Source organism: Plasmodium yoelii, assembly GCF_900002385.2.
Source record: "Plasmodium yoelii strain 17X genome assembly, chromosome: 5".
Classification (NCBI taxonomy): domain Eukaryota; phylum Apicomplexa; class Aconoidasida; order Haemosporida; family Plasmodiidae; genus Plasmodium; species Plasmodium yoelii.
In genome coordinates this window covers 87856-100756 of record NC_036177.2, presented here as the reverse complement: position 1 = coordinate 100756, position 12901 = coordinate 87856, and the positions used below count along the sequence as shown (strand labels likewise).

The 12901-nt window shown below is 21.2% G+C and overlaps 4 protein-coding genes across 4 annotated transcripts; 3 read left to right on the top strand and 1 right to left on the bottom strand.

Moving 5' to 3' along the window:
• Positions 1-1251: 1251 nt before the first annotated feature.
• Positions 1252-2398, top strand: PY17X_0500141 (uncharacterized protein; the record flags this gene model as incomplete). Its single annotated transcript, XM_721554.1, has 3 exons — positions 1252-1266; positions 1403-2242; positions 2333-2398. 3 exons carry the CDS (start codon positions 1252-1254, stop codon positions 2396-2398), a joined length of 921 nt encoding a protein of 306 aa, XP_726647.1.
• Positions 2399-3597: 1199 nt separating this feature from the next.
• PY17X_0500137 (fam-a protein) lies at positions 3598-5052 on the bottom strand (the record flags this gene model as incomplete). Its single annotated transcript, XM_719525.3, has 6 exons — positions 3598-3693; positions 3830-4051; positions 4142-4251; positions 4368-4437; positions 4529-4751; positions 4922-5052. 6 exons carry the CDS (start codon positions 5050-5052, stop codon positions 3598-3600), a joined length of 852 nt encoding a protein of 283 aa, XP_724618.2.
• Positions 5053-7216: 2164 nt separating this feature from the next.
• Positions 7217-8172, top strand: PY17X_0500131 (fam-b protein; the record flags this gene model as incomplete). Its single annotated transcript, XM_720642.1, has 2 exons — positions 7217-7285; positions 7459-8172. The coding sequence occupies 2 exons, from the start codon at positions 7217-7219 to the stop codon at positions 8170-8172; spliced, it is 783 nt and encodes a 260-aa protein (XP_725735.1).
• Positions 8173-10938: 2766 nt separating this feature from the next.
• PY17X_0500127 (PIR protein) lies at positions 10939-12020 on the top strand (the record flags this gene model as incomplete). The annotated part of the gene is made up of 3 exons (XM_034637753.1): positions 10939-10953; positions 11079-11831; positions 11922-12020. The coding sequence occupies 3 exons, from the start codon at positions 10939-10941 to the stop codon at positions 12018-12020; spliced, it is 867 nt and encodes a 288-aa protein (XP_034493398.1).
• Positions 12021-12901: the final 881 nt, after the last annotated feature.

Sequence of the window (12901 nt, the reverse complement as noted above, 5' to 3'; positions counted from 1 at the left end):
AATATTATCGAAAAGACATAATAATACATTATATATTTGTTAATGATCCAATTTGGAATTTGTAGTTTTATATTATAAAAATATGGATTAATGGAGAAAGGGTTAAATACTTAATTAATATTAAATATCATTTTATTATTCCATATTATATTATCATAGTTTTTTGTAGAATTAATAAAATATAGTATTTTTAATAAATTATTTGAATGTATATACATTGATAACTATACAATAAAATGTATAAAATAAAATGAATTATGTAGAACATTTAATGAATATTTATATAAATTTATATACTGAAAGAGAAAATATATCTTATCTCTCTCCTCTTAAAGTGCAATATAACAACCTAATCAAACATAGTTTTATATTATACTTTAAAATTTGTATCAATACTTATTTATGTGTTAATATTAAATATCTACTATGTATGATTTTAAAAACTATTTAAATTCAAAGAGTTATTTAAGCTTATAAATACGGCCTCAGTGCTAATTGGTGTTTTAAAGAATGGAAACGATGGGAAAATGTATTATAAAATTACACAATAAAGAATATTTATAAATTGAAGTATATAGGAATAAAAATAAAGTTATTGAAAATGTTAATTATAATTGGAATGAATATATATTAAATAAAACAATATAAATTTAAGTATATGCAATTAAAAAAGGGGAAAATGAAATTTATTTTGAAAATATTATAATTTTAATAAAACATGGTATATAGTAATAGAAACAAGTATATATGTATTTAATATATTTAAAAAAATAACTATTTATATACTTTAAGGATTATAGTAATAATGGGTTTCTTAATTGTTCCGATTTTTTCAGTATATTAGTTTTGGGGTACCATTTATTAAAACAAAAGATATGACGTTGTTTATTTCCTATATTAAAGAATATCTATAAGACGATATATTTTTAATTCGTTACATTGTTGTTTTAATTTTTATAATAATTCTCATATGAGTGTTATTAAGGATGACAATTTATGTAAAATTGTATCTATACACATATGGTAAAATATGTATTAAACATCCCCAAAACATGATAATTTATCTAACTACCGTAAAGTTATTATATCGTCCCACATTATCTTTAAATTAATATTAAAAATGATAATAACATGATCAATTACAGATAGTTTTATATTATAGTTCAATCATTTTGTCATTTATTAAGCGTAAAAAATATAAAATAATATGATGTTACATAATCTACATATTATAAACAAAATAAAATTACAATGGATTATGACCTGGTATCTGCATTTTTTAATAAAATTTGCTTTTCCTTGTATTTTTTGATATTATATTAGCTATAAAATTCATTAAACATGATTTTATAAGCGTTTCATTAAATATATTTTTATTATACTTTTTTAAATGTTTTCTTAGTGTAAACAGTTTAGTGAATTAAGAAAGTATTATCCCGATGAATTAGGAACATCTTCAGAACACGATTTTCATCAAAATGGGAATATTAAGGATTACTGCCCTAATGGAGTTACAGGAAATAAATGTGAGACTGAGCCCGATAAAATTAAGGCTGGATGTTTATGGTTGTTTGAGCAATTGTTTCTGAAAAGTGGAAAAAATATCAATACTGTTGAATACATTATCATATGGTTAAGTTATAAACTAAATCAAAAGACGTATAACGAAATCAACAATTTAAATGATTTTTACAATAAATGTATAAAAGATAATACGCATTATATTAATTGTAAACAAGGTAGTCAAGATTGTAGTACGTCATTAAAAGATAATACAGGTTATAATAATTATAAGGAAATAATAGATAAAAGAAAGAAATTGTTGAATATTAATATTGAAAATATGTCTAAATTTTATGATGCATTTAAACCATTATGTAACATGTATACTGAATTTAATGCAAACAACACACACAATAAGAAATCCTTAGAAAATGCTAGTCAATTTGTTAAAAAATATAATGAACTTAACGATCCTAATAATACTAAAGATGAAGACTATTTTCAAGTATTGTCTAAATTATCAAATGATTATAATAATTTAAAAACGTATTGTGATAGTAATAGCGTTGATTGTATTGATATTCCGTCTCTTACCCAGACAAAAACAGAAGAAATTGGTGTGGGAGATTTTGAACTGAGTTCTGAAGTTACATCATCAAGTTCGTCGATAACAAACAAATTAATTCCAGTTTTATCGATAATTGTTGCAATACCAATATTCTTGGGAATTTTTTATAAGGTAAATAATAAGGAATTTATAAATTATTTTTTCGATTACTTATATGCGAATATCAAAAAATATATAATATGTTTACCATTTTTATATTAGTATTCGTTATTTGGATTTCGGAAACGAACCCCAAAACAACATTTAAGAGAAAAACTAAAAAACTAAAAAATATAATGAAGAAAATGATTCATTAATATATGATTCGAAGATTAATAATGATTGATATATATTAAGAAATTGTCTATTTGAAAATAAATAATTTTTCACCATAATTTTTGAACATAATTATTGGGTATATAAGAATAATTAAATAGTATAACCAATAATATATAATGTTATATATGTATAGTTATAATATTTTTATACTGTTTTTGTATAATTTTTATATAGTTTTTATGTTGTGGGTCTGGATTTTCTTTGTGGACCCCATATTCGGGTTAAGTATTATATTGCATTTAATTTTGAATAATTTTTTATATTTTTTTATAATTTGATAACATTTATTAGTTTAAAGATTTGTTTTAAATGTATATATAATAAAGAAGTTATTAAAAATATGTATAGGATAAGTTGGATTTTTTATGATTTCTATTCAGTCTAAATATGTAAGAGAAAAAGTTAGGATGAAGATGTCTATCAAAAGGAATAAAGTAATATATTTTGATAAATTATATGATTTGGATTTCGTGTTAGTATAACTTAATGGTAAATGTGTTGAATTATGTATTTTTTATGTTTTATTGTTAAATTGGTGGTAAATACATTTAAGAGTTCTTATTAAATGTATCATAATTTCTTTTATATAAGAAGTGTTAATTGGAGTTTAAGGCTCAATTGATGTATACGTACCACAATATAAAGACATTTGATTTATTTGATGGGAGAGTTATTTGAATTTAATATATGAATCCTATATAAAGTTGTAACATATGTTATATATGAATGTATAAAATTATAATAAAATGTGTTTTAATAGATTGTTTACATTATAATTTAAAATAGACGGTCGTTTATTTTTAATATTAATTAAATATATTGCATATTATTATAATAGACAATCAACAAATATAGATATATATTTAAGTTATATTTATACATACAGTATTTTATATTTGAGTGGACAAAGTAAATGATAAGTATATTGATATACAATTAATTACTAAAAAGTTTTAAGTTTTATGATAATAATAAAAGTACGGAAGGAGAAATTACATACTAAATAATAATTTTTAAAACAAAAAAAATGCTGTGATGGGAATTTAAATAGGAATTATGGATAATTATAAATTAATTTGATTAAAATATCTATCCCAATATTAAAGTGTTGAAAGGGTTATAGTTGGGGTATATTGTTGTTTACTCGATCAAATACGTTGTGTTAAGCTTAGGATATTCATATATGCGTGATATCTCTCTTTTTTATCGTAGAAATACTTTGTAGAATTACCATCATCATAAATCTACGAAAAAAATGGATAAATATATAAAATATGTCAATATTTTGTGTGTGAATGTCATAAAATATATGAGTTATAAAGTAGATTTTCGATAAATGGTAAAATGAGAAAAAACTGATTATTTTTTGAGATTGCTTACAGCGTTGATATAAGTAACATCAACTTGATCATTTTCCACTTTTTTAATTACAAATCCGGATATGTTAGTACCCAATTTGATTAATGCTTCCTCAGGATCTATTTCAGTTTCGATTAATTGTGTATTTTCTAATATTTCTTTCATATTAGGTTCATCATCAATTTTACCGAGATAATTTAGAGCTCTTGAAGGACAAAGAATTACAGTTGTGTCATTTGAATGCTACAAAATGAATAAAAAAAATATATGTATTATGTAAATTAATGTATAATATATATAATAATATGAATAATGGAAAAAAAATTCCCTTACTTTAACTTTTGCGGCTAAAACATATTTTTTTACGAAGGGTACATATTTAGGATCTATGTTAAGTTTTTCAAAGATGATTAAATCTTTGGAGTATACACGAGCAAGACTTCCTAACAATATGATTATTTTGGAGATATAAATGAAAATAATAGACAAAGAATAGTAAAATGAAAGATGCGTAAATAGTGATAAGAGATATTAAATTTATTGATTATTTTTTATGTACCCTTAATAAACTTGTAATTGTATTTTTGGGTATCATTGAAATCCCAGAGTTCCTCTATTACGTCATAGTACTAATGAAAAATAAAAATATGGATATATATAATAATGATTATTTAATTTGAAGTTATTTTTATATGTTAAATATTGTTTGGTATTTGATACGTTAGAGGCAGATGGGATCGTAAGATGAAGTCTTCCAATATCCATATTTCCAATTTTCTTAGAATATATAATTTTATCTCCATTTTCTGTGGGATGGGTCGAATAATCGTCTGTACTAGTCTCAGAAAGTTTTATTAATAGTTCTGAAGTATTGTTTGCATGATCTATTGCTACTAAATTTTCATAAATACTATAGCATGCCATGTCTTTGTATTTGTCAAATCTTGGATTCGAAATATTATTGGTGAAAATGAGATTATTTTTAATGGGTAAAACAAAAGAAAGAAATTAATTTATAAAATGAGATTTAGAATTTTTAATGATTATGAAGGGAGGGGTTTGAGGAATATGGATATTTATATTATATGTAAATATTTTTCGATGTTTTCATACGCTGATTCAGGGTGGACGGAGTTGGCTTTATTAGCAACATTTTCAGCATGTTCGGTTGCAAATGCTCCATTTTGCATATATCCTGTGAGACTTAAAAGTGTCAAAGCAATCTTAATATATCCTTTATTCATTTTTGGATAAGTAAAATATGAATTTAAAAAGTGTAAAAAAGGTTATATAAATAGATTTAAAATAGAAGCAAACGAATATGCAAGAAATTTATAAAAAAATAATAATTATTCAAAAATGAAAAAATAAATTTATATAATTATTTAAATGTGAATTTTTTTATCTCAAATTTTTAATGTTTATGTTTCATCAGATTTATAAATTTGACTTATTCTTTGTTTCAATGAACGGGTTGCAAGGGAGGAAAAATAAAGTTACATAAATTATAGAGCACCAAAAATATTATGATTTTAATTTTTCTAATATTATAATATTTTATATGGTACGGGTTATGGACATATAAATTTTTAATGGTTATGTTTTATCATGTTTATAAAATTGACTTGTTTATTTAAATGAACTCGTTGCAAGGGAAGAAAAATAACGTACATAAATTATAGAGCACCAAAAATGTTATGATTTTAATTTTTCTAATATTATAATATTTAAAATAGTAGATTAAATTAATTATATATAATATTTGATATGTTACACGTTATGGGAATACAAATTTTTGCTTTTCATAGTTAGCTAAAATTAAAGCATAGTTTTATAAAATATCTATATAGGATTTTGTAAGTGTTTATATGGATTTGAAAAAAAATGTATACATGGATATAGTACTTAATGAAAATCGATAATTTGAAATATAGAGAAACCCAATCAAAAATAAATAGTAGTTTTGTTATTTTTATCCTTTATTTGAGTATGGATGTTTTTTACATTTTTATGTATTAAAGAGTTTAATTTATGGTGAAATGGATTGTTTATATATGGTTGTAATTATTATAACTACACCAATAATATTCCAATTCATCATAACAATAGGATGATAAATTTTACATTATGGTGAATTATGTTTTCTGTAGTTTTATTTTTTACTTGAATTGAAATTTTAATAGAATTTTTCTACTATTATTCGTTAAACGGTCAAAATTATATATTGTTGATGATAGTAATGATATACATTTCTTGCAAATTGATACACATAATAAAATTAAAAAAATATGTAAATATAAAACAAAACAAAATTAAATAAAAATTTAATAAAAAAAAATAAAAATGCAATAAAAAAAATAAAACGATGAAAGGGTTTAGGATTTATAGTATGAATTTAAGAGTATATAAATTTTAAGTCAGATATATTTCGTTCATTATTATAAATAAAATTATAATCATAATTATAATTACAATTATAATTTCTGTATATTTTGATTAAAAAAGGAGGGAATTAATCAATATATTTGGTATATGATGGAATTTTATATTTAAATTATTTATTGTATTTTTTGCTCTGTGATTAAGATGTGTAAAAATAGAGATGATATAGTGTTTAAGTGTTATAGGTGTGATAATATATGTTTGTGAAATGGGAAAAATAAAAAGTTAATAGAGTAATTAAATTATGACTTAAGATTTGGGGATGGTGATAAATCGGTAATTCCGTGAATATGTTTTTATACAATTTGTACAATTTATACCATTTTTTTTATTGGTTGTATTTACTGTTATAGTGTGGTGATTTATTTGTGGGATATACATATTTTATATGATTTGAACAAAAATAATATATTTCATGTGTGAGATTATTATTATAAATAAAAGTATTAAAGATCAGGGTCTAAAAATATAAGTTGAGAAAAAGATAAAATATAAAGCTTTGTTAAGTAATATTTAAAATAGCAGAAAATAATTATAAAACATAATAAATTATAAACCATTTAAATGTAAATAGAAGCGATACCTTTTAAGTTTTCATTATATGTTTGTGTGTATTAGTATATAAAATATATATGTATCTAATATTTTATTATTTTAATTGATAATTATTAGTTTGTCATATATAAGGAATAATGGAAATATATAAGTTCATAAAATATTAGAACTGTATCACTAAATATAATAATGTATTATAAATTATATTAAAAATGGTGTATTTTTTATAGAAAGGTTAATATTTTATGAAAAAATATATAATATTTATATCCATAAAAACTTTTAATGAATATAACGAAATATATCACAATGGCTACACATTAATTCCATAGAAAGTGCAAAAAGTTAATAAATGAAATAAATTCCGATTTTTTATAGATATATTCATTTATTTAATAAATAAAGTTAAAAATGAGAATCAGTATTTTAAAATATGTTATTTTTTCAATTATTATTTGTTTTTTTGAATATGCCCCAAATGTAAGTTACACACCATTTTCTTTTATTATTAATAATATTTCATTATAGTTTTTGTATCTATTTGTTTTATATTAACCTTATATTATTGTTTCATGTATTGGTAAAACACTTAAGTTAAAGAAACAATTAAAATTAATTACACACATGTTAATAAATATTTCATTTCTTTTCAGGAACTATACTTTGTAAACGATAGAGATATATACCTTGAAAGGGATGTAATAAACTTTAGAAATAATAGGATATTAGCAGATGTAGATAACCGATTCGATTTAAATAGTTTTTATCAATCAACTTTGAGTCTTGCAAATCAACTTAATGACTACAATGATGATGACGAAGAAATTATATATATTCGAAATGCTATAAATTCACATATAAAGAAGCATAAAGAAAGTAATACACTACCCGATTTAAATAATGTAGATAAAAAAACTAAAAAGTTAATTAATGAACTTCGGACAGAATTAGAAGAAGTAAAAAAAGAGCTTGATAATAAAAGGAATAGCGAAATAGCAATACAACCGATACAAGACAAAAGAATAACAAAAAAAGATGAAAATATTTCTGTATCAGAATATGAAGACTTTAATAAATTGGAAAATGAAGAAAATCTCTTGGAGAGTGAAGATGACAATTTTGAAAATGAATATAATAAAATTAAATCAAGTAATAATTATAAGAAATTCAAAATTAATGGAAAGATAAAAAAACATGAAAAAAAACTATTTAAGAAGATGGTGATATTTATGGTATCCCAATTTTTGATAGTGGTATCAGGGGCGTGGTACTTAGGAATACTATTTATACCGTATACGCTTTCTATAATTAAGAAATGTTGGAAATTATTAAATTTTCGCTTTAAATTAAAAAAAGTACCAAGATAACCATTCTTTATTATTATGTTTTATTATACTTGTTTAAATGATTAAAAATAATATATTTGACATTTTATGGCATAAAAGTTACACTTTTTACAATTTATAGAATGATGGAATTTGATTTAATTATTTGTTATATTATTATATATATTTAATTTAATATATAATTAATATATCTTTGTTTAGTGTTTGTCAAAATCTCATTTTTCCATATTTTCATGCATATATATTATGTAATAATTTAAACGCACTTATTAATAAAATTATAAGCTATGCTAAGTTTTAGAGTTGCATTTTGGGAAACTCGTATTTTGTGTCAGGGTTATGTACTATAAGTTATAGTTTTGTTCTATGTAATCTATGTTTTGGGTTAGGGCTATATTTTTATTAATTTGTTTATAATTTGATAATATTTATTACCTCGTATGCTTAATTTGGGATGCTGTCTAAATATGCAATCAAAAAATGGGTATAAACTAATATGAAAGGGGCAATACCATAATTCTCATAAAGTATAATATATACAATTGAGTGTTCATGCCGATTTAATATGATTAAAATAAAATGTCTATATTGCATATATTAATATAGAAATTTTTATGTATGATTTCATATTATGCTATATCACAATTGGGTATTATATAAGTCTTGATAACCCAAAGCTATATTGAATTATCCACATCATAATATACAATCGATTTCTTTGTTTGGTGAACACATTTATTTAGTAAAACTTATTATTTGTGTCATTATTATTTTGATTTAAGTTGTATTTTAACAACCAAACTGTAATAATAGATATTCATAAAATACCGATCGAGAATCGACAATATAGCATTATCTATATATATTATTATGCTTCTAAGATTTTTTGAAGTTTTAATTGTAGCTACTATTCTTTTGTATTAATAGAAATTGCATTATATACGTTAATTTATTTATCATAAGGTATAATAATAGATTAATCACTATTAATTTTTAAGCTTTATAGTTTTGAGGTATAAATAAATTATATTTTAAAATAGTTAAAAGAAAAAACATAAGTATATTAAATATAATGTTATAGTTCTAATAATTATAAATAATATGATATATAGAATATCGCTATTGTTCTAATATAGTAAAATATTATACCAATTACTAATATTGAAAAATGTTAAATTTGGGAAACATATACAATTATATATTAATGCAAAGTACATGGAAAAAGTATATAATAATTAATTTGAACTAATAATATGTTTATTAGGTTATTATATACATAAAAATTCACAAATATATTGTTATTGCTAAATAATATATGTTTTAAAATACTTGATTTAAAAACTATGAAACGAGGAAATATCATACATCGATTTAAAGTATTTTTATTAAGCGCATTAATTATTCCGCTGTACAATACAGTGATATAGTAATAACAATAGATAAAGTATTAAATATGAAAAAATCATTAAATTCATTTGATACACTACATGGGTATAAATTCATTATATATATTATTAAAGGTGTGATCGGATTAAATTGTATGTATACAAGATCAAATGAAATATTATAACATTTATTTAAGTATGCTTTAGTGCGATAACATTAGACTACCAGTACCAAGCAAAATAATATTAATAATTATATACTTTTACATTATAGAACTAAATATAGTTTATTATAAAATATAAAAGGAAACTATATATTTATAAAAGTAATAATTCTAAGCTATTTTTAATTTATACATGAATTAAAAACTTTAATGGTAGAAAATATAAGAAATAATTAAACTGTGTAGAATAGGTAAATCTTATATGGCTACATCCTTGTCTTAAAAAAGTATAGATCCCTTATCTCTCCTCTCAAACGACAATATACTAACCTAATACACATAGGTTTATATTATACTTTAAAATTTGTATCAATAATTATTTATGTGTTATATATTTAACATTTACTAAGTACTATTTTAAAAACGACCTACATATAAAAACTTATTTAAGCTTATAAATACGGGTTCACTGGTAATTACCGCTTTAAAGGTGGAAAAATATGGAAAACATTATAAAATTACTAAATAAAGAATACTTCTAAATTGGAATATGTAGGAATAAAAATAAAGTTATAGAACTAATTAAAATGAATTATGAATTTATATACATTCATTAAAAACAATATAAATTTATATAATTTGCATATAGATGTAAGTAAAATAACTTAATTTGAAAATATTATAATTTTAATGAAACTGTGGTTTATTGTATTAGAAACAAGTATTTAAATATTTAATATATTTAAAAAAATGACTATTTATATACTTTAAGGATTATAGTAATAATATAATTTTTGTTTTTTTAGATTTATACAGCATTTAATTTTTTGAAGGAGAATCATCAAAACATAAGATATATATATATATTCCTTTTCTATGTTCAAAAATACTTTAAATTCTTTATAGAAGGATATACATTTTTATAATAAAATTATACCAGATGTTAGTAAGAATAGTATTTATTGTATAAAATGCATCATATATTTAATAAAAAGTTTATTAAGCATCCCTCTATTTAAGGTAGCTTAGCTAATTAGCATAAACACAAATAAAACCTTTTTTTAGTAATAATATTATTTTATTATTCCATATTAATTTATTGAAAAACTTATAATATATTTAACTACAGACAGCTGTAATATATTGAGTTAAAACATTTGCATCACATATTTGGTGCAGTACATATAAAAGAATATGCCTCTACTCAATTTACAAATCAAAAATAAAACCCCATTATAATGAATAAGGAAGTGGTATATGCATTTTTTAATAATAATAGTTCCCTTTACATTTTTTTTATATTGTATTACATATAAATATCATTAAACTTTATTTTAATAATTTGCGTTTTTATTAATTGTTTTAACTGCTTGCTTAGTGTAAAAGGTTCAATAATGTATGGGAGTGGATTTCCGATGGATTGGTTGTAGGAATTAATACAAATATTAATAAAAATTTGAAAAAATATTGTGATAATGGATCATGTGATGATCCTTTCGGAAAAGTTAATGCTGGATGTTTATATTTGTTTGATGAGTTCTTTGCGGGTTTTACCCAGTTTAATTCTGTTGCAAAAAGAAAGATCAATATTGTTGATTACATTTTGATATGGTTAGGGTATATGTTAAACCGTATCAAAAATAATGAAAACGACATTATATACTCTTTTTATAATACATATATAAATAATGATGATAAAGATAATAAGTATAATAAGATAATAACAGGTGTTACTGGTTATGAGACTTATAATGAACTTGTAGATAAAAAAGAAGATTTGATGAGTATTGATATTAAAGATATGTCTAAATTTTATGATACATTTATATTATTATGTGACATTTGTACTGGGGTTAATGAAGAACAGCAAAATTGCAATAAATTATCGGAAAAAGCTAATGAATTTGCTAAAAAATATGATGAGCTTAATGAAGATTATTATAATGGTATATACAGCCCCTATAATCAATTATTATCTACATTATCAGATGATTATTATAATTTAAAAAGTATATGTTATGATTTTCCATTACTTCCAACATATTCACGAAAATATGTAATAAAAAGCACACTAATTTCAATTGGATTTATATTTGTTGCCGTATCAATATTATTGGGAATTGCATATAAGGTAAATAATAAGTCAATTAAACAATATATTCAGCACTGGTTAATTTGTGAATATAAATAAATTATACATTTTTAAAAATTTTTATATTAGTATTCGTTACTTGGATTCCGGAAGCGATCTCAAAAACAATGTTTAAGAGAAAGAATAAAAAATATAAAGAAGAAACTGATCATTAATAAATTATTCTGAATATGACGATCGATGTATTTTAAGAAAATGTCTATTTGGAAATAATTTTTGTATAATTTTTATATAGATTTTATGTTGTAGAACCCATATTGGGGTTAGGGATAAGTATTATATTTTTATTTAATTTTTTATAATTTAAACACTAATTTAATATATGTATCATCCCGTATGTTTAATCAAGAGATGATGCCCAAATATTCAACCCCAAATGAGGCACAAGTTAATATGAAAAGGACCATATAACTTTTTTTCATAAGTTATAATATATATAATTGAGTGTTAATATATATTTAATATGATTAAAGTAAAATAACTATATTACATAAATTAATTCATATTATGCTATATAATAATTGCCTATATAAAAGTTAATATGTGGATTTATTGAATTATGCATATCATAATATGTTTCTTTATTTAATGAAAATTTTATTTAGTAAAACGTATTATTTGCATCATATTTATTTTAATTTAAATCGTATTTTGATAACCGAACAGTATAATACTTTTATTATCAGAGTATAATTATAATTCGATTCATATTAATGATTATATTTTTAATGTTAATTAACCACACTACTAATGTATAATAGATAATCATAAAATATAGATTCATGCAATATCGATCGAGAATCGACAATATAACATAATCTATAAATTATTGTTATGCTTCTAACATTTTTTGAAGTTGTAATTGTAGTTACTATTATCTTTTTGTATTAATAGAAGTTGATTTTTACGCTTTAACTTATCATAAAGGTAGAACATTATATTAATTACTATTAATTTTTAAACTTTATATTTTTAGGTATAAATATATTATATTTTATAATAGTTAAAAAATAAAATATAAGTATATAATAAAATTTAATATTATAGAT